Genomic DNA, 21,922 nt, shown 5'->3' on the forward strand with positions numbered 1-21,922 from the left:
AACTTTCAACACGGAAAAGCTCAATGGAACGTTCATCCAAGTCAGAATTCCAAGTTGGAAAGATGCAGCAAATAAACCTTTATAGTTGTCTTTTTTCACTTTCATTCAGCTGATCTGTGCTCAACAGAAATCTTTGAGAATATGTGTTAGGAGCCAACTCCTGTCATTATTTAAGTGCCCTTAGCGGTTAAATCTGTTGCTGTAGTTGCTTGTGAAGTTCACTTCACTTCATTAAAACACCTGCTTGCATCAAGCGTCCATGTTTTCCCAAATAAATGCACAGGGACGCTTTTAGATTGGAAGTCAGTCGGGAAAACTGACTTGGAAATTCCGACTATGAACTTGCAATGGAATGCACCATAAACGTCTCCAGTGATGTCACTTGGTGCACTGTGGGTAATGTAGGCACTGGGTATTACAAGGAAAGAAGAATGTGTGGAATAAAGGGACCTTGATAGATAACCTTGAGGCAGCGCCTTGTGTCCTGTGACATGTTGTTTACCTGTTGCACATTGTTGGTTTGCATTGGGTGTCTTGTCACATGTAACTTTAGATAATTTCCCATGTGAAAAGAAGTGTGAACGGTAATCCAAACCATGAACCTTTCCTAAGTTTAACTAGGTGGTTCCGTTGGCCTGACACGCCAGACCGACATCAGAGAACTATTTTACTTCAGGGCCCGACTGTTTTGTCGCCTCAGATCTCCCATGTCTCGGCCAAGAAGCTGCACTTGACCACGCTGCAAAAACTGCAGCCGGCTGCCAACAAGCTTGGATGTTCTGAGCCTGTGTGAAAGGAAATGCCTCTCAGATTAAGCAGCTTCTTATGAGAACATTCCCTCTAATATATCCACTTCTAACTGAGAATATTCCTGCTAAATAGTTGCAAATGGCAAGAGGCAAAGAAGAAAAATACAGAGAAACTGGGCTAAAACATGGACGCTACTTTGATGTGCTCAACCGGGCTTTTATTTTTCCGTTTCTCTTTTCGTGCACTTATTTGCAAGATCCATACAACTATGTAGTTCTTGCTCATCTTGATGCTGAAAAACCACGCCCAGTCGGGTGAATGAATATGTTTTTAGCGAGACGTGAAATGCTGTATTGGTTTTGAACAGCGGCCTGCTTTTCAAAACCTGCTGCCTACATTACTCACGATGCAGCTTGAGTGACATCACTGGAGATAATTTATCAGATCACATGAGTCTCCTGTGGAGCCACATGAAGCTTTCTGCTACTTTTGTTCACATATGCAGTAGGACTCCACAAGACCTGAAAACACACTTTGTTTTTAAATTGAGTTACCCTTTAAAATGGTTAATATTTAATATCAAAGACGTGTGAAGGAATATTCAGCTCTGAAACTCCGTTTGGAATGCAGGTAGTCTCCATGAAATTCAATCTCTGCCATATTTCCAGAGGAGTGCCACAGAAACAGCTGCTGGCCTTTAAACACGTTGGTCTTTAAGACATCCATGTCCCGAATCTGAAGAAGACAAAACAGTGCGGCAGTTACCGGCCTGCTCTTCCTATTAAATGTGCAGCGTACAGAAAGAACAAGCAGTGTTAAAATGCTTGTCCACACCATAATGTATGTGGACTGGGAGTTGGTAGAGTTGAATACTAATCCTATGTGCAGCGCTTGGATTCTAATCTTCACTGAGGGAGGGGCGTTGATGAGGACTCGACAGGTGTGGTTAGTGCTGGATGTTGTTGGATTCTCAAAGACACCTCTTGGGGAAAACAGCTGAATGTCACAATCTGTGGGGAGAAGACATTCAATCTTGGGATTAATAAAATATCATCAAACGCAAACTAGTGCAATAGCCAGGCACTGAGTATTGTATTTGTTACTGAAACTGGTTAATATTAATATTTCAGATGCTGTCACCTCCAAAGTCAAAGAGGAGGTAAAGAGGACAGACTAAAATATAACTCAACACCGCAACATAAAATATTAAACAATAAAACTTTGATGTCAGAGTGATATTGTATAATACAACTTCTACTTTTCAACTGGGTCCATTTGCTGATTGGTGGTTTGTCAGCAGGATCACACAAAAAACTGATGAACTTTTGCTGCAGCTCCGAATGACAGAACAGATCCAGGATTTGCTTCTCATTATCTTTCACATTTCAAAATATGACCCTTTGTGATGTTTTTGTTCATTTCTCTGGGAAAGATGCATGGACCTTGATGTAAAGAATCAGGCATATTTAGATGGCTGGTGTCTGTGAGTGAGTACAGTTCATCGTGGATGAATGTGGCCTTGGCTGAGGTACGTGCTCTACTGAGAGTTCTAGTTTAGTTGAAGGTTTCACAGTAGTACAGCATGACACTCCAATTTCAACAACAGAGAAATGATCTGGCTGCCAGCTCCAAAAGATCTAAGTCTTCGAAGAAAAAAAACAAAAAAAAAACAGGAGAAAGGCCATAACAATTTCCTCTGTCTTGTTGTTATTGATTACAAGAGCATTTATGCCTCGCAGTATTTTCAACAGAACTTCCAGTTCTGTACCTTAACGTAGGCTTAAATCATTGGCCTCAGTTCATGTATCACTGCTTTCCTTCCAAAAGGCACTCACACTCTTACCCTGATGGTGACTCTTCTTCGCGTTCTTCTTTGAACTGTAGGTCAGCACAACGCCGTTTCCGGGGGTGAGCAGGTGTTGACGCACCAGCAACACGTTGGTTCTGGTGGTCAGTTCACTTCCTGCTACCTGCTCGCACTTCCTCACGAAAGCCAGCCGGTCAAAAAATGCAGCAAACTCCTCTGTAGAAACACGTGCATACATTGGTTTAGCTGCGATGGTCACGACAGATGCATCTCATCCATTATATGTGTCAAAACGTAACTTTTTCTGCAGTTCAAGGAGCCAGACTCCACTTTGATATGAATGACTTCATCCAGGGGTCGGCCTATGGATACCGTGCAGCGGCCGGTTACATCTTTCAGGTCCACCGTGCCTGATTCGTTCACAAGCAGCTGCCCACATGCACCTAAACAACAGATGCTGTGATGATAATCTGCCATCAGCCGTAACAAGAATGGGTAAGAAGTTTACGTGCACTAACCGGGTTTAGGTGTTGGAATGGTTGTTGTGGTGTGTGGGATGGTGACGGCCTCTGTAGCACTTGGAGGAGAGGGATGGCCCATGCGGTGCGGCGGTGTATCTGTGTGGCTTGGAGTGGGAGACGTGACAGGTCCGTCCTCCCTGCAGCCGCCCATGTTGCAGCCCTGGATGGTGATGGGTTTGGGCAGGTGCATACAGAGCAGGGGGCTGAGGGGCTCCGGCTTTGAGGGGCCCATGCAGGACACAGTTCTGGACTGGATCCCATATCCACAGGGGACTGAACACTGGAGAGCAGTCAACACAGTGGTGATTTTAGCAACATCATTCACAAAAATGCAGCAGTTTCGATGTTGGGATATATTCTTTCCAGTCATTTCTTCAATTTATGGGTTATTTTTCGACAATATAAAAATCATTTGGAACAGTCTCCAAACTTGCCTGAGTCATGTGGTCGATCACAATGAACATCGAGTCTGCATCATGTTCTGTGTAACATTATCATATCAGTAATGAAGTTTACGTGCAGACTTGTTCACCATGATGGATTACACACCTGGAGCAAGTTTCAATACTCTGCCAATAAAACGGAAACCACTTGATGGCAGGAATGGTGGAAAAAGTACATTCAAAGTCGGAGGGTTTGCAAAATGACTACCTGCGACACAAAGCAGACGTCATTTTAAACGATTCCAAACCTTTTTCCTTAAGGCATTCATTTTCTGTAATTGATTAAACTGATTAAGCAACACATCTGATGAATATTTCATATGATGTTCAGTGTATAACATTAAGAGTAAAGAATAAATGATTGACTTTACAATCAATCCAACAGTAAATGTAAGAATAGCAGGACGTTTGCGTAAAACAACAATTTGGATGGATGGAGCAGACTATCTCCTGTGAATTCTTAAATTCTTTTACTTTGTATATTTAAAAAATAAAAATAAAAACAAGAATAGACACTTAAAAGTCTTATATTTTGATAAATTCAGTGTTTTCTTCTACCCATTCCTTCTTGTTTGGGGGGAGGGGGGCTTTCTGTGGCTTCACTGATAGGACAGCTTCTTAGATGACAGGAAGCGGGGAGAGACAGGGGCTGACATGCAGGCTGGGACTCAAACCTGGTGCCGCTGCAGTGTGGACAAAGCCTCTGTACATGGGACGCTTGCTCTACCAACTCAGCTACAACATGTTAACCATGCTCCGTATCGCGCAGGCTCCCGTTGTGTTGCCAAAGCAGCTCTGACAAATGGAAGCAGAGACACAAGCAGAGACCTCTGGTGTTCTGTGATGTCTGGAACTGGGCCACTGGCAGCGGATCCTTTGGGTCCTGTGGGTTCGGGGGCGGGGTCTTTATGCATCACACTTGTTCCTGCGTGTACCACAGATGCTTGTCAGATTGGGATCTGGGGAATTTGGGGATAGGATCAACGCCTTGGGCTCTTTGTCACATTCGTGGGGTCATTCCTAAACAGTGTTTGTGGTGTGTCAGGGCCCATTGTCCTGGCGGGGGCTGCCATTGTGCAGTGCCGTTGCCAGGCGGTTGTTTACATGGTCTACATCAGTGTTTGGGTGGGTGGTGCATGTAAAGTCGTATCCACATGAACACCAGGACTCAAAGTCTCCCAGGAGAACATTACATTGTAATGAGATGATCAATGTTGATCACTTAAGCTGTCAGTGGTTTTAATATTGTGGCTGATTGGTGCATGCCTACTGTATAGCTAAAAAAAAGCTTTTGTGCACCTCTTAAAATCAAGAAGGCCTCATGAGACAGTAAAGCTTTGGTGACTCCCCAGTTGGGTTGGGACGCCCAGGCTGTAAAATAAACTGCTATAAAACATGCAAAGCCAGTCGTTTAACATTGGACTGCAAGACACTAATTATCTACACAAGAGTAAAAGTAGAGTAATGAGAAAAAAAAAACACAATAGGTACCACTGTCGTGATGCTGTTTAGATTTTTATCAATGGAATAATATCTAATATTTACTTCACTTTTGCGTCTTTGTTTTCATCTTCCATTATAAGTTATTTCATCTGATCTGGGGCAGCAACTAGGAATTATTTTTCGACATTTGCTTTCTTTGTAAAATGACTAAATATAGTGAAAGTTTTACATCACAATTTCTCAGAGCTCAGCTTGACATATTCACATCTTGTTTTCAGGATTTTTCCACTGATATGAAAATTTGAAAAGCCTCATAGTTGAGGGGCTGTAATCGGGTGATAGTTTGCATTGCTGCTTGAAAGTGTATTCTAATGATTAATAGATTTGTTTTGATCATTTGGCAACTTAATGTTCAAAACAACTGATGTCCTTATCCTGAATTTAATCTAATCTTTCTCCTTCAGTCAGTGTGTGCCCTGTGAGATGTACCTGGCTCCATGGCTTCACCTCCCACCTAAAGGTGCACACCTGCACCAGGCAGGGCACTGTGGTGGCTGGTTTGACAGCTGCACGGCAGTTTTCCTCTGACACCACACTCTCCTTACCATGGACGAACTGGACACACGACACAGCCCTCTGAGCTACACCCAGATCACAGGACACCGAGCAGGGTGACGTGCTGAATACCCTCCACCTGGATAAATGACAGTGTTTTTTTTTTAGGTAATTTTGCATTTGAAAACAAAAAAAAAAGTGTTTTTGTTTATCTGTGTGTGATGTACCTCGCTGGGCAGCTGTGGGTGTTACATGAAACCACTGCTGTGGGTTCTGGAAAGTCTCTGCACTCAGAGTCCTCCACCACCTCCTCCTCCCCCTCTGTTTCTCTAGCACAGTACAGCACCCTGTTGGCCACCCCTCCTCCACACGTTACACTGCAGACTCCTTGCTTAGAGTGCCACCTGGTGATTACAAAAGGTATTTTGCTGCTATTATTTTCAAACCCTTATTTTAAGACATCTTTTCTCTCCAAATATATAGCGCGTTGTAAAAAGCAGCCAAAGGTCGACACAATGTCTTGTTAAAACCTTACTTTGGTGGAAATTAATACGCAGCACTTTGAAACAATGTGAAAAAAGTGAAGTGGCAATATTAAAGTATTCAATATATAAGATGTACTTAATTATGAAAAGTAATTTCATGGCAATACATGTACTCAAAGTATGAAAAGTAAAAGTACTCATAGTGCATTTAAATGTTCCCTGTTAGTGTTTCACTATTATATGTGATATTTTTAGATTAATATTAATGCTTTGATCTGCCTGATAAGAAATGTATATTTTTATGTCGGCTGTGGTGGGGACCCCCCCACCAATTGCTTCTGGATATAGTTCTGTACTAACTGTTTACCAAAACTGTTAAAAAAAATAAAATTTAAAAAAAAAAAAATATTAATGCTGCATTAATGTGTATGTTGCATTTTACTGCTGCAACTAAGGTTGATCTCATTTTAACTGCTTTACATATTAGGGTTCTATTCAACTACTTTTTTTTAGAAAAAAAGAAAAAGAAAACAATGAACCTTTTCTTTTTTTTTTATCTTACAGGTTTGTTGTTAGATGGACTAAAAAAATGTCCCCTGATTGAACAGCCGGGGTTCAAAATTTCAATGAAGTAAGAGTATTTGTGTACTTATCAACAGACATAAGTGATTAATATGCTCATTAGCATAAATCACATGCTCCAGTGGCCTGGAGGAAGTTGTTTGAGGGCCTCATACGACTTATGGGCTGCCAGTTGGATATCGCATGCCAGTATTGTTAAAAGTATACAAATTTAAAAAAAAAAAAAAATAAAGCCACTCAGAAGAATAGCACTTGAGTAAAAGTCTTAAAGTAATTAAGTAAATTATACATATATTTGCATGTCCTGCATGTACTACATATACATCATACTATGGATTGACCAATTATAAGATCCATTTGCAGCATCTTTCTGTTTATTGTCATCAGTGTGTTGTTTTTTTCATCAAAATAAATTAATTTGAAATCTGCTTCTTTGGCTCTGATGCAACATTATGCAACACATAACACACAAGTTAATAAAGTCAATGAGTAAAAAGTGAAATTTTTGCCTCCAAAATATAGTGCAGTGGTTACACATTTAAGAGTGTTTACAGTTCTTATGGAATACCAGTATGTATGTGAAAAAAAAGTAGTTTGAAGCACTTTGTGTTTCCAGAGAAAGCTGTTTTGAAAAGCTGTTCACTGGTCTAGTATTGCACTCTTAAAACTCTTAAAATAGAACCAGGGATATCCTAATTTTACTCACAATACATTACCCACAATGCAACTTAGCCCTGTGTGACAGAAGACTAGAGGCAAATAATTAGACTACATGCATCCTCTTGTGGAGCCACACAAGGCCTTAACACTTCTTGTTTCACAGATGCTGTAGTACTTCTCAAGAACTGTAAACACTCTTTAATGTGTACAGTTGGTGAAGTTACCCTTTGAGTACTTAGTTACACTGCATCACAGATTACACTATAAATAAACACTGCATATAAAATGCATGTTAAAGTATAGCATCTCACATGGGAGGGCAGGGGGATGTGTTGCAGGTCTCAGAGTGAGGTGGAGGTTTGGTTGAAGCGTCACAGTGGACGTCGGGCACCTCCAGTCTGGTCCGGTGGTCCACACAGGAGAACCACACCTGCAGGGTTCCTACATGAGCATCAGGCTTTGGGTGACCTCATCGGATGGGGAGATGCTGCTTCTGAGTAAAGGTGAGCATATGGTTTCACTTACCATTCCCGCAGGACTTCGAGCACTGGCTGATGACGGGGCTCCAGACGTACACAGGGGTCTGTCTGGAGCGCGGCAACAAACCAGGCTTCAACACGGGCTGTTCCTGCTCAGAGAGGATGATGTTCAGACACGCTGCACATTTTTGAAACCAGAGCCAGTTTTTAAGTCATTTTCTGCTCTACCTCTGCCTTAGACTCCCAGCCAATGGGACAAACATCGACCACACAGGGAACAGAACCAGGTGGTTTGATCTGCTTTGAGCACAGGCTTTGATCCACTTCAACATCCTGACCGTCTTCTGGCCGCACACATGAGACGCTGCGTTTGGCTTCCCCTGGCCCGCACACAGCTGAACATTCCCCTGGCTCTGACACACGCCATCTGGAAACACACGTGAGACGTTTCATTTTCACACCCCGAAATACTTCATACTCTGCGGTCAACAGTGATAGTTTACCTGGCAGGACAGGGCTGCAGGTTACATTTCTCCACAGTGCTCGGAGGTGTATCAGCAGGGCATTCAGAATCTGGGACCTTTACCACGTCAGCCCTGTGTTTCTGGACACATCTTACAGGGCGCATTCTCTCTCCTCCGCCACAAGAGGCGCTACAAGGCCCAAACGTCCCTGCATCCCACCTGCAAAACAGTGAATTATTCATGGGTTCCCATTTGTGCTGAGCTGCATGTCCACGTCAGTCCAGACAGAGCAGAGGACAGAGTGTGAAGCTGACCTGGGGGGACAGGGGGGGAGCTGACAGGTTGTGAGGGGTGGTGTGGGTGGAGGAGGTGTTTCGCAGTTGTGCTCCTCCAAATGGTTGTTGGTTCCTTCACCTACACAGATGTACACGTGCTTCTGTATGCCTAATGATGAAAGAAAGGTTAGTATGTGTAGAAAGAAAAATGAACCTTTTCAATTAAATGATTTTTCTGCATTTTGGGGCAAATTTGGTTTTACATTTCAGATGTTGAACCCTTCATGCATGGCTTTAGTATAATCATTAAATGCAGAGGAAGTTAAAAGACTAAGAGGGGCTCTCTGTAACAACTTGTAGCAATTTACATGTATTAGTGACCTTTTTATTGGCCATATGTGAGCAGAATATGAACATGATGTGAAAAATTAGAACTATATTCTAAAAATGGCTGGTATGAATTTTATAGAGTGATCAAAAAGTACCCACATGTTATTCTTGAGCAGAAGTAAAGATGTCATGTTAAAATATAACTGATAAAAGTAAAAGGTACCTATTGGGGGAGAACTTGGATATTTGATATGATATGTACTAATATCTTAAAAGTAATTCCCTGGCAATAAATGTACTTGAATATCAAATGTACAGGTAAAAGTATAATCAGCTGGGGCGATTACTGGATTCAACATTCAGCATTTTCCCCATTGCTGGAAATCTTTTTTTTAAATAAATACATTTTTTAAATTAATAGATCAAACAAATTAATTAAGAAATGCACTACTCTAATCTGTATTTCCCTCTAGACTGTAGTGGAGTGAAGCATAAGCCAGCAGAAAATTAAAATTACATAAGTAAAGTACAAGCTGAGGATATTCAACAGCATTTATCAACAAGGAAAATTAAATTAAAAAAATATACACACAATATTTCACTTTGTTTTGCTGGACTGTGTGTGAGATCATTCGGTTAATCGGATCAGCGGACACTTTGTCTTTTATCTAAGATTGGAACAATGACAAAGCGAATTTGACATTTTCTTCACTGCACTTGTGACAGACAGCTATTGCAAGTATGTGATAAAAGCTTCCTCGTAAAGGTCAGTATTGCTTCAAGTGCCTCCTCTTTGAGATTGTAAAACAGACCGGAGTGTGCAGGCAGTCTATGAATTTGTAACAATCAAATACATTCTACTGTGCTGTGTTCTCTTTGTGCTTTTCAGCATGGCTCCTGATTAACAGCTACCGACCTGATCCACAGGAGACAGAGCAGGGTGCTGTTAAGACGGCCCATTTGCCTTTTGGTGTGATGTCTGTCAAGACACTGTTTCTGGTAGGTACATAGAACTGGTAACTGATGTTTGGATTTGTTTTCTCTCCGTATTCTTTTCCATATTTGCGATAGACCTGCAGAGACAAACATAATGGTAAAAGTCAGATGTTGTGCGCACAGATAGATTTTGATTCAAGCATTTTGTAATAAGATCTAATATGTGAAAGCTACTTTTTTAAAAAAGTTTTCATCAAGTCCACCTCTTGAATTAGACTGGACATTTTAACCTCTTCTGACCTGTATGTTTATCTCCTCCTGCAGTGGTCCGGGCAGCAGCAGCTCCTCCATCTCAGGCAGAAGGTCAGGGGTCATGTGGAGGTGGTACTCTAGGCGGTTATCATCCAGTGGGGAGGGGTGGGTCATATTCAGCGCCATGCTGCCCCCCCCAGACACAATGTACCCGTCTCCAACTGTCACAGCTGCAGACACAAATACCCATCAGTTTGAGATGAAACTGTAGAAACTTGAACCTGCTGTGAAAGTGATGATACTCACCCATGTGAGTGAAGAGAGGAGCCCTGTTGACAATATGAACCTGTGTGGCGTTTACTGGCAGAGAGAGGAAGGTGGTGTACTCTGGAACAGAAAGAGGAGGAACTAAGCTGTCATGTTTTTGAAGTTGATCTTTTAAATATTTGTCTTTAAAAAAAATCTGAAAATTGCAATTTAAGCGAGTACCTGTAGTTAAGTTCTGTACTAATTACCAGGTACTTGCTCTGTACTAGATTATTTCCATTATACTTCTACTCCACTACAACTGAGAGGCAACTATTCTGCTACAGCACTTGAGTAAGTGTACTTGTGCAATCCATCACTAGGCATCAGAGTGTTTGATGCACTTGGAAATGACATATGTCATTAATCAGTTATAAAAATTATTGTCAATTGATTTACTGTCACTGAATGTGTTCAGTTACTCCACACACTGCTGTTCGCTACCTCTTGCCTGACCGCCAGTGTAGGAGTCAGAGGTCAAACTGCAGGACGATCCGTCGCCACCGCACACCCCACACACGTCCCTCACTTTCCCAGAGTGCAGCACGCCGTCACAGCCAAACAGCTGATCGGAGACAAACGGCACATTTAGAAAGGCGTGAGACTGAGAGTGTGAAATCTGTTTTCGGTAATGCTGAGTCACAGTTAGTCATCCCTACCTGACATCTCCCTCTTAGACAAGCAGCTGTGGAGCCAAAGGGAGGTGGGCTGTCTGACTCACAGCGAGTCCCGTCCACAAACTGAGAGCCACGACTCACTATGAAGTTTTCTCCATCTGACTGGCACATGTATCTGCACTGCTCATCGCCTGGTGAGAAGGGTCGAAAGAAAAAACAAAACAGATAAAGGTGTTGTCCCTTTACATATGGAACACAAAACGTTGTCTTGAGGCCCACCTCGTGCAAAGCCGACAGCAGGGATCCAGGTGTAGAAGGAGGCAGTGTTTGGTATCAGGTAGAGTGGGTGGAGGTCTGTTTGGGAACACTGTTCTGCCATGAAATCCAGCTGGGTGCGCTCACAGGACTACGTGTGGGAGAAAATAGAGGGATTATTTTCTACATTTCCGGTCAGATTATAGTGTCTCAGTCCACCACTGACCGCAGAGACGTTCAGCGCGGAACATTGCATGTCATCAAAAACTCATTTTGAGAATCGCTCCCTTTGTTCCAGGCTCATGGTCTCACTTTTAAATGACTTTCTTGGCTCCGATTGTCTGAGTCATCCCATCAGTGCTTCAATTTTTTGGTTCCTACTTTGAAAATTGCATGCTGCATCGCTGCAGCTGAGCCAAAGCACATAAAAAAAAAATGCTGAATATCAGATACAATGAACAGCCGTCAGGTCAACAGTAAATGCACATACCGTATGCAAATAAATGTAAAATGTATTTCTACTCAAGTATATTTACTGCCAGAACAATGCTTTTCATAAATCATTGAATTTAATATCAGACACTTTCAGACTTTTACTCAAGTGATATTCATATGGGTGACTCTCAGTTTCACCCAGTAACCTTTTCAGCAGGATGTCTTCACTTTTACTAAAGAATTATTTTGGGTACTTTTTACACTGACCCATTCCAATTTTTTAATGGCTAATTTTGATTATTTTTTCAATCTATTAATTGTTCTTATTGTTTCGTTTATTTATAAGTCTTGCTCTGAATTCTCTTTGAATTTCAACATTTTTAATTTTACCTTGTTTTAGCCATGTATTGTGTATTGTTCTGAAGATTTAAAGCAACATTACGTAACTTATTTAACCTTAAAACTAACAGCCTAAAAGTAATTTTCACAGTGATGTTTCAGTCAGAAACTGTGGGGGGCACCAAACACAACATAATGAGAATTTCTCCATAATCTTGCTTTAAGTTGTGTCTGCTCTTAGTTTATGACTGTATCTCGGCACTGGTGTAGATCAACTTTATATACTGAAGACATACAGCAAGTTGCCATCATGTTTTCTTTTTCTTAATGTTCTTAATAAACTATGAAAAAGAAGGTGCTCTGGAGGGTTTTAATTCTCAATCAATACATGGGAATTCTGCTAATGTGCTGGTCATGGTTCCCTTCAATTTTTTTTCTTTTTTTTTTCAGTTTGAACTGTACAGCATATTTATGCAACTCATTATTTCATGTCAAAAGACCCCAGAAGAACTCACGTTTATAAGTTCTGAAGTGGTCTGAAAACAAAAATATGACATTTCTTTAGAAAGTCTTACATCCTAAATTCAATTTAAATGATTTAAGATTCTATATAAAAATCAAGTTAATTAGAATACTCGAGTATATTCTAATTGATTTTTGATCAATTTGATATTTTGATTCTAATTGATGACTTTTTGATGATCATTAAAAAGTGTACAATGCTGGGTACAGTGGTCGACTGAGTAAACAGTACAGATGTTCTGTACGGAGGCCCACTGTAAACATAAGCAGTGAAAACTTTACCTGCTGGTGACAAAGTTCAGCCTCGATATCTGGCCCCTCACAGTCATTCCCCCCAAAAGCAGGTCTGAGAAATGAGACATGACACATACCCTTTGAAACAGCCTCATCGTGTACGGCACAGTCACAGGATCGCCTGCACTGACCATGACTAACGCTTGCACCACAGTTCTCACCCTGGGTTATTGCATTTCCTTGTGCGATGAGTGACTCCCCCACCACATGTCCGTGAGCAGGGGGAGAACGATGACCAGCTGGACCAGGAGCCGTGCACCACTACAGAGGAGCTGAGCTCATCCAGGGAGACACAGCGGCCCTTCAGACACCACTGCAAGAGAGCATTACACCTCATGAAGAAATATGTTGGGGCCTATTTTTAGGGAATAATACCACTCTGGGAAAATGATTGCACCAAAATGACTCAGAAGCACCTGATTAGGTGCACACTCTGTCCCATCCAGCAGTGGAACCAGGAGGCGTTTGCAGGAGCTGTCATCATCGGGGTTAATGTGACAGGACAGAGCACGACAAGCTGGCTGATGGAAACAGACCGATATTGTAAAAATGACTACAAGCATGGTAATACTGTAGATTTTTTTTCAGGCTGAATGCCACCTGGTGGTATCAAGCGGCTATTACAGGGGATTTACCAGGTCAGGGTTGGTAAAAGAGCAGGCTCTTGCAGAGCTTCCAAAAGCTATCCGGCACTGGTCGTCAACTCCGTAATATAAGCCAGGCTTCCAGTTCTGTAGGGAACCTCCCAGTGCAGGAAGGTCTTTGACACATTCAGCTTTACCTTCACTGGGAACATGAATCATGAATGAGTCATCTCAGTATGAAGTTGAGCCTATAGCGAGCATGTACTTCATATGTGTTAACAACTTGCAGTGTAAGGCTGATTCCCTTTTCATATTCTAAGAAAAATATTGATGTTATGCTAGATTTTTAATAAAAGAAAAAAAATGTATTGCATCTGTTATCCTAAAAATGAAAATGCAGTCATTATCTATTTACTTGCATACTGCTGGAGAGTTTCACAATCCACAAACATTTCTGGATCTTCAGAGCAAAACAGCGTAACAGCATTTTCTCAAACAACTGAAGTAGATGGAGACAAAAAAAAACAAAAAAAAAAAACACACACACAAAATGGCTTCATGAAGCTCATCTGGTATAATCCAAATCCACGGAAGCCCTGAGATCCCGAATTACAAAATATATTATTAACACCAAGGTCAAGCTTATGCACATTTTTGGCTAAGCAACTATAGTTAAGCTTTCAGCTTAAAAAAAGGGTGTAAATAAAATCTTTTCAAATCCATGTGGGATTTCAGGGCTTCTGGAGACTTGGATACTGCCGGACAAATATTATGGAGCCATTTTATGTTTTGTTTCGGGGTTTTTAAAAGTTGATTACGAAAATGCTGCAATGCATTTTTTTTCCCTGTGAAGCTCCATAAATGTTTTGTGGAGTACGAAACTTCACCTTAGCCACCATCAGCATGGTGGTGAGTAGATGATGACTATTCTTTTTCATTACATCGATCCTTTCTCAAAATGCGCAAAGGGGAATCAACCTGAGGTGAACCCACAAAGATATGACTTATAGATGAAATGCCCTCTCAACAGCGCCAGGTGTGCATGATGAATGAGAGGCATTGTCATGCACAGCTGCTCTGAACAGGCTGGCCCACCTGAAGAATGTGAGCAGCTGCTGTCTGCTGCACTGGGACCAGGTCAGATCCACACTGTTGTAGCCTCCATCAGAGGCCATAATGAAGCCACTCCTGCTGCAGGTGTTTCCCAGTCCATCATGGTTTATTCCAAAACTGGGTGAAAAGTAAATTAAGTATTAAATATGGTGATAATGTCTCTTTTGTGATGCTTATACCATTAAGCAATTCTAATTAAGTTGTTCAAAGTAGATTTTACATAAAGGGTGATATTTGAAGTTTTCATCCCCACCAGCAGCATGTAAACACAATAATCTCCTCTTTATCCATTTTTGGTTAAAACTGGGACATTAAGGGTGCATTAGGGGCAGCTGTGGCTCAGAGGTAGAGTCAGCATTTTGTTGTTGGAAGGTCGCTGGTTCAATTTCCCTGGTCTGCATGTCAAAGTTTCCTGGACATTCATCAGTGTATGAATTACTGTAAGTCACTTTGGACAAAAGCGTCTGATAAATGCCCTAAATGCAAGAGTCCAGTACTGTTACAGTACACGACTCAATACTCTGTGGTTCACTATGTACTACCAATTGCACAATGTATTGCATCAGAAATTTCTGAATAACTTCTAAGAACTTTCTCGGAGGAGACATATTATTTGGTGCTTATTATAGGGAACATAGGAATGTTGATGACAAATGAGAAGCTTAATTCAAATACAAATGCACATTAATCTATGACATATCTTTTACTTGACAAGTTATTCTCTTGGCTGATAATCAACCTTGTTTGTTTTATTCAAAACATTTTACTTTTGTATCTACTTATGTTTTCATCTTTTTCAGTGCATTTGATGGCATAGTTACTTACTGAGACATTTATTTAGCTATTTTTAATTTTGGCAGTTTCAGTCCTCCATATGCATTTAACCAAATATCACATGTTTACCTGACTTGCTGTCAACTGAATAGAAGACTTTCAACGTTATGGTAGCAGTCAATTTAAATTCATAATTAAAAGTGTACCAGTCAAACATTGTTTTCTACTTTCCCTAATTGGTGTCAAATTACAAAATAATGATGGAGCATTTAATGGCATATACATTCATTTTTTGATTTGTTATTATTATTATTATCATTAACATTTTTGTTTATCATTTTGGCAGTTTCGTGCTCAATATGCATGGAGTCAAACATTACATATTTACCTCAATGTGAACTGACTAAAACACTGTCCAGATTATAGAGCAATTCATTTGACCTATCAAATTGAAAATTACAGCCCAGCAAAACAATGCCTTACATAATAATGTTCATAAGATGCAGTGATGTAATGAAATGATTAACCTGTGGCCGATTTCATGAGCGATGGTGATCCCCAGGTCAAAGCCCGTGTCCTCTGTGATCACACAGCTCCATTCACTTGAACAGGCCCCACCCAGCTGTGCTACTCCCCTGACCTGCTTATTCCCATCAGGCAACTCCAGGTCGTACCTGTTTGTGGCAGGAAACATGTAGTAAAATGTGTGTTCATTCATCAAATATGAACTCACGATACAACCAACTGCATATGGCACACCTTGTAATGTACAACAGGAGATCAGCGTGTAGTGGGTCTGTATCATTCGAGGGGTTTATCCTTCTGCCCCAGTCACACACACTTCTGAGACATGAAGTAATGTCGGATGACATTTGGATCTCTGGCTAGAAGGGTGACCACAGTAACAAAAATAAGGTACTAATAATAATAATAACAACAATAATAATAATAATAATAATAATAAAAGTTGTTCCAGTGGTGCTGATGTTCAAAGTCACCCTGGATAACAGCATTAGCTTTGTACTTAAAAATGCTTTAATTACACAACAGCTGCACAAAAATAATACTCCTCAGATCTGCTCATTTATGAGCTTGATTCAACATTGAAGTTAAAACAGTGAGTTGCTTACCTCTGGCTCTGACAGGATGATCATGCGGACCAGGTGCACCCTCATGTTGGCTCCCAGGGTCATGTCTCTCAGCAGCTCTGAGGCCTGGGTAGAAATTGGACTAAAAGTCAGGTCGTTCTGGGACTATAGAATTGCAGTACAGCCATTACATACGGTTACGTAAATATTTCCCCATAGTACATCAGAACTAATCTTTCTCCCTTATGTTGCTTTTTTATTAAGATAATATTTACTTCAGCCTCTAAACAGTGTTTAAGTTTGCATCACTAACTTTTCTTCACAAAAATGGTCATCAACAGAGTGTAGGCTGTTCAGATGATAATTTCAGTGATTTTACTTCATGTTTTTGCGCTCGGATTTACAATGTTGAGGTTGGTGAGGATATATCGTTCTGTATCCTGCTTGTGGACCTGCTGGACATCCGGCCCTACCACCACCAGTAGCTCCAGATGTGTGATATCAGGCATCAAAGCCGATCGACGCAGCCGTCCACTCACTGTGAGCAAGGAGAACAAACAGTATAGTCACACACAAGTAATCTGGGTAACACGTCACAGTTACTAGATGACAAATGAAGAATGAATTTGCAGCAACTAGTTAACTAGTACTTAGTGATTAACTCCTTATCCAATTTTATATAGCAGCTGGTGAATAATCAATAATTAATTAATCACTACTTAGTATAACTCCTGTTAACAGACAGCAGACCTGAGGATCCTATATAAATGAATCAGTAGTTAATGATAGCTTCCTGATTACATTAGCTACTGTTTTCTGTGCAGCCCTAGCAGTGATACATAATACTGAGTGGTAGTAATAGGCCCTTATTAATAACCCCATCAATGTATTACAATTACTTATCTGTGTCCCTTTAAATAAAGCAATGCATCATACTAAGTGGTTGAAGTCCTCATAAAGAGGATTGAATCATTACTTCATTATTTGAAGCTAACCTGTTCATTAGTTGAAGCTAGGATTGGTGAGTTTTTCTCAGAAGCACAATCCACATAATCCAGTAATATAGGCTGTAACTCTCATAACCAATCCAATCATTTTATTCAGCCCTTATTAAAACATTGGTCAGGCTACCTGTCTGTCTACCTACGTACCTGCAAAAGCTTTAGCAAACTAGTGGCACAAGGATGGCAGAGAAAGTGCAGACAAAATGTCCAAATATAAACAGACTTGCTTGACAGCGGTGAGTACAGACAATGGCCATGTATGTTTTATACTTTCATCACGATATTGTTTATTTAAGTGTTTGCTTATATGCTCGTGAGACATGGGGTAGTTGGATATGACAAGTGTGCAATGGGAATGTGTTAACTCTGCATTTACACTCGGGTTAATTGTAGTAGACATGGGTTTTTATCACATCTGCTCGGCTCAGCTTTGTTCTAAATATAAGACCTGGGTGAACACACCTACTTCCATCAAACAAAGTGATGACACATTGTCAACACACAGAGGTGGTGCTAAATAAGGAAGGATTTGCGGATGGAAGGATGCGTCTACTCAAGGACGTTTTATTACTGGACACAGTGTTGGAGGCCGAGTCCCATTCATTCCTATGAAAGCTGCCCCGCAGTGTTTTGGAGACAAAAAAGTTCAACTCCCCAGCTATAAAAACACCAGGATCACCAGCTAACTTCTGGTTTGAGCTGTGATAAAATAATGTAATAATAATATCGTCAGCTCTTCTAGACTCTCTAAATGTTGTTGGACAGAATGTCTTAAATTACGATAGTGAAACGAGTCATCCTGCGGGGATGGTGACGCTTTATAAATTTTACAGAAGCTTCATTCACCGTGAGTCTATTGTTGTTTTCTCTTCTGTTGCAACTGTTTCCAGTGTGTTCGAGAATAAAACGTGACGTCAATTAGGTACAATGTGACGTTTCAGATAAAAATCAGATGGACTTGCCATGCCAGCAGGAAGTGGGAATGGGGTCAATATCCGATTTCTATCGGGTTGACCCTGTGTAAGCCCGCTAATTTTGGTGGGAAAGCACTAAAGCAGTTTGTTCCTCATTTGTTCCCTATTAACAGCTCCAAATGTTGTCCCTTACTGTAAAGTGCCATAATCTGTATTGCATAGTGCTTGTTTTTTGCAGTTTGGTAATTGTAGTGTAGTTATGAGGTAAGATTGTGTTCTACATAACACGTCACTACATGATGACAGGAAGAAAACAATTCTCAGTGCGTCATTCGTGAGTCTTCGAACTGTTTTTATACTTACCTGAGGCGTCAGGAGAACAACCAGAGGAGGAAACTGTGTCTTTCCGACTGGCGGAGTGATGGGAAAGCTTAAAGTGCACACAAACAATAACACCATTTTTAGCAGCTTTGAACCTGTGTGACTATATTTAGCTCTGTGGCCCAAATGCTGCACGAAAACACAAAACTATTTCGGCGCTTTTGCATTTCAGTGATTGCCATGCAAATCCAGTAAAAACGCAACATGACTTTCTGCAGGCCGGGTTTTTTTTTCACAGAATGATAAACAGTTTAAAGTTGAAGAGTTCAATGTACTTTGCAGAAGTCCTGAACAGAGGAATCACTAACCACAGCGCTCCTGTTCACCCGCAGCTTTCCACCTACCTCTTCCAATGGAGAAGTCATTAGAGCAGCGAAGCCAGGCCGCAGTAACAGCAGACAAAGCAGAGCCATAAAATACATGTTTCCCCTCTTCCTGTGAGTCTACCTGCTCTGCTTCAACACCGGGACAGTATGGGATCCTCCTACAGAGCAGGACGGCGCCAGCCAAGAGGGCATGAGTAACATGTGTCTATGTAAACAGTGTGGGAGTTGACAGAGTTGATGAGTGACACACAATATTTGCTAGTCTTTTTTCTGAATTTGGGACAGAAGAGGACAGCTCTCATTGGTTGCTCTGTTTTTATCATACTATGACTGGCTTTTTGTGTAATTTCTTGCCTTTTGTCACTGAGCAACTTAGGCTAGGCTAACACTGTACTTTAAGATATAATACATATGAATTCTGCAGTAAAATGTACAAAAAAAAAAGACTAGTTATATATTTTGTTGAGTTGTGTACTTACATTATCCCGAATGTTTCCAACCACGTCAAACCCAGAGAAAACCACCCAAGGGTTTAATTTGTTCTAGAAACTTCTAGGATAGAGTCAGCGAGCGAAGAAGGAAGTTGGCAAAAGAGACAAAACACAACATGAATAGAACTAAAACGTTACATACTACAGTCTGTGAACATTTGAGTCAAGTCAGATAAGTTTTTTTAAATCAGGACAACCTCTGACTCAACTCAGCACTCACAGAGACTCCAGTTACGTCATGTTCATGAAGAGGGAACATTTCCCCCAAAGCGCCAGTCAGCAGTTACCATTACAGAACATAAACACCTGAGTGAAGACAATTCAGTATTTTGAATCCCAGACGTTTAAAAATAAGTCTGAGGAGCTCTCCTCCTCAGCAAACGTCTTCATAGTCTTTCGTTTTGAAAGAGAGCCCCCTTAGCGGCAACTCACAGCTACATATTATGTGTTGAAGTACACATTTTCACTTTGCTTTACTTTCAATTTCATTTCATGCAACTTTATACTTCTATTCTACATCTCAGAGGCAGATATAGTACATTTTACCCCACTACATTTGTCTGACAGCTGTAGTTATTATTCAGATTGCAATTGTTCATCCTCTTCCTGTCCATTCGAAACCAAATATCCCCAGATGTGTTGATTTTGAGTGTTTGTGATAACTCAAATGTTGAAGTGATCCTTTATAGGCTGATTCTCCTTCTTCTTAAATAAAATAAACTCTATAAAAACTAGCCAACAGTATACAAAGTAGTCACAATGAGCTCAACTTGAAATGTCAACAGCAGTAAAATGCCACACACAAGTTATTGCAGCAGCTATATTAATCTGAAATTATTTTACTGGACTATTTGTATTCAAAATATGTTGATGATGTGAGAGAATCAATGATGGCCGCTGCAGTCTTTATTTAGGAGCCACCGACAACCATCATTTGAATCCTTCCACAGCTGCTGGATTAATCCTCATTCTGGTGAATATCATGTGTGTTATTACCTTTTTTAGCCATGAGAGGGCAGACATGATCCTGTGGACGGACCCTGGATGGCAACAGAAGCACATGCACTCTTCCACAATAGTGTAACACAATAACGTCCCTAATGTCCATGACAGTCATAAAACCCTATCTAATGCTAAATTGATTATTAAGAGGGCTGGAGATTCACAGTGGAAACCATAAAACAACATTACTGCCACAATTATTTTACTTTACAACCACTTACCGGGACATGCATGTGTTCTCTCTTTAGATTCAGCTAAAAGTGATTTTTAAATAAAATGATTCTTGGGGGAGAGATGTCATTTCCAATGATGCCTGTGATGATATATACATATAGTAAAGCCTGGCCCTGTAGAATTTTTCATCTGGCTTTTACCGCATTGCTGGTTTGCTCTGTTTACATTCTCACCACTTAATAGGCACCCCCTTTTTCTCCTGCTATGATAATGATACAAATGCCCTGAAATAACCAGGATGTGTTCAGTCAGATACATTCCAAACTGTTGTTCCACCAAGCTGGAAAACATTTGACCCCTTTCGTTTTCTATCTCCTCCTCTCCATCCCCTTCCCTCCTGAGGGGGCATAGTTTATCTCCATGGAGCTCAGATTCGAGCCCCATCTGCCATTAGTCTGCCAGATATCTGCCTGTTGTCAGTCCGAATAACAGCTGGGTGTCACAGGCATTACACCAGCATTGCTGCTCCGCTGAAACCTCAGTGCCCTGCTGGATTTTACCAAGCACAACAGACTGTGATAAATGTTGTTGGATCCACGTGTCTGTTCGGAGGAGGGTAGGGATTGTATATTTATGATCCTAAATTATATATATCTAGCCATATGGGATACTCGAGTGGGCACAACAGATGATGCCTCAGGAAAATGTTGTTTGGTTGCGGTTAGAAGAAGAAGGAGGAGGAAGTTGATCTTGGAATAAAGTCGAAAAGTGATCATCTTTTTTTTTTTTTTCACTTTGATAGATTTGTCGCTCTTTCCTTGCAGCTATTTCAACTCCTCCGACTTCTCTCAGAAGCCATGATTAATACATCCCCCAAATATTACTTGTAACAACCTTTCTGACAGACAACTGGTTAACCAGACCTAGTTTTGTGAAGCTCAACCTCTCAGTGTCTCGCTCTGAGATGCGTCTACGTGGAGTGGCTCTGGCACTCATGGAACATGGACATGGAAGGATTCTCGTTCATCTGCTGCTCTTTGTCATTCCCTCCATCTGTGACACGGCTGTAAAAGATTAATTTGTGCAAAAACTATAAATGTTCATCTCCTTATGAGAGCCCATAAATTAAACCCTTTATGTTTGCACGATTGTTTGTACTTGTTTGCAAAAAAACAAAAAACAAATTTGAGTATGTTAATTAAGTAGCTGACATGGAAATCCTGCTTTCCTAACACAGAATGACAGACAGAGTACTTAAATATTTAAACCTCATGACTTGACTGCTCCTCTTTATCTTCCAAGTTATCACTTGTTACTATAA

General features: G+C 40.8%; 1 protein-coding gene across 7 annotated transcripts; it reads right to left on the bottom strand.

The window, feature by feature from the left end:
* Positions 1-611: 611 nt before the first annotated feature.
* On the bottom strand, positions 612-21,287 carry adamts13 (ADAM metallopeptidase with thrombospondin type 1 motif, 13). Of its 7 annotated transcripts, none has more exons than XM_037098669.1 (29): positions 19,414-21,287; positions 18,953-19,139; positions 18,591-18,657; positions 16,714-16,847; positions 16,352-16,435; positions 15,981-16,105; positions 15,749-15,895; positions 14,430-14,564; positions 13,386-13,536; positions 13,167-13,271; positions 12,912-13,063; positions 12,739-12,802; positions 11,185-11,311; positions 10,948-11,096; positions 10,733-10,853; positions 10,289-10,369; positions 10,031-10,212; positions 9,711-9,867; positions 8,504-8,633; positions 8,229-8,408; positions 7,954-8,152; positions 7,772-7,874; positions 7,558-7,687; positions 5,747-5,923; positions 5,454-5,658; positions 3,076-3,358; positions 2,857-3,000; positions 2,594-2,773; positions 612-1,760 (listed from the first exon to the last, which is right to left on the bottom strand). In XM_037098669.1, exons 2-29 carry the CDS (start codon positions 19,028-19,030, stop codon positions 1,330-1,332), a joined length of 4,221 nt encoding a protein of 1,406 aa, XP_036954564.1. In that variant the 5' UTR covers positions 19,031-19,139; positions 19,414-21,287; the 3' UTR covers positions 612-1,329. The 7 variants fall into 7 exon arrangements, with proteins under 7 accessions (XP_036954564.1, XP_036954565.1, XP_036954563.1 ...); XM_037098670.1 differs by lacking the exon at positions 19,414-21,287 and having other exon boundaries at positions 612-1,485; positions 1,585-1,760; positions 18,953-19,368; XM_037098668.1 differs by lacking the exon at positions 19,414-21,287 and having other exon boundaries at positions 18,953-19,367.
* Between the last annotated feature and the right edge of the window lie 635 nt (positions 21,288-21,922).

The sequence above is a fragment of the Acanthopagrus latus genome, chromosome 5 (assembly GCF_904848185.1).
Source record: "Acanthopagrus latus isolate v.2019 chromosome 5, fAcaLat1.1, whole genome shotgun sequence".
In the NCBI taxonomy this organism is placed as follows: Eukaryota; Metazoa; Chordata; class Actinopteri; order Spariformes; family Sparidae; genus Acanthopagrus; species Acanthopagrus latus.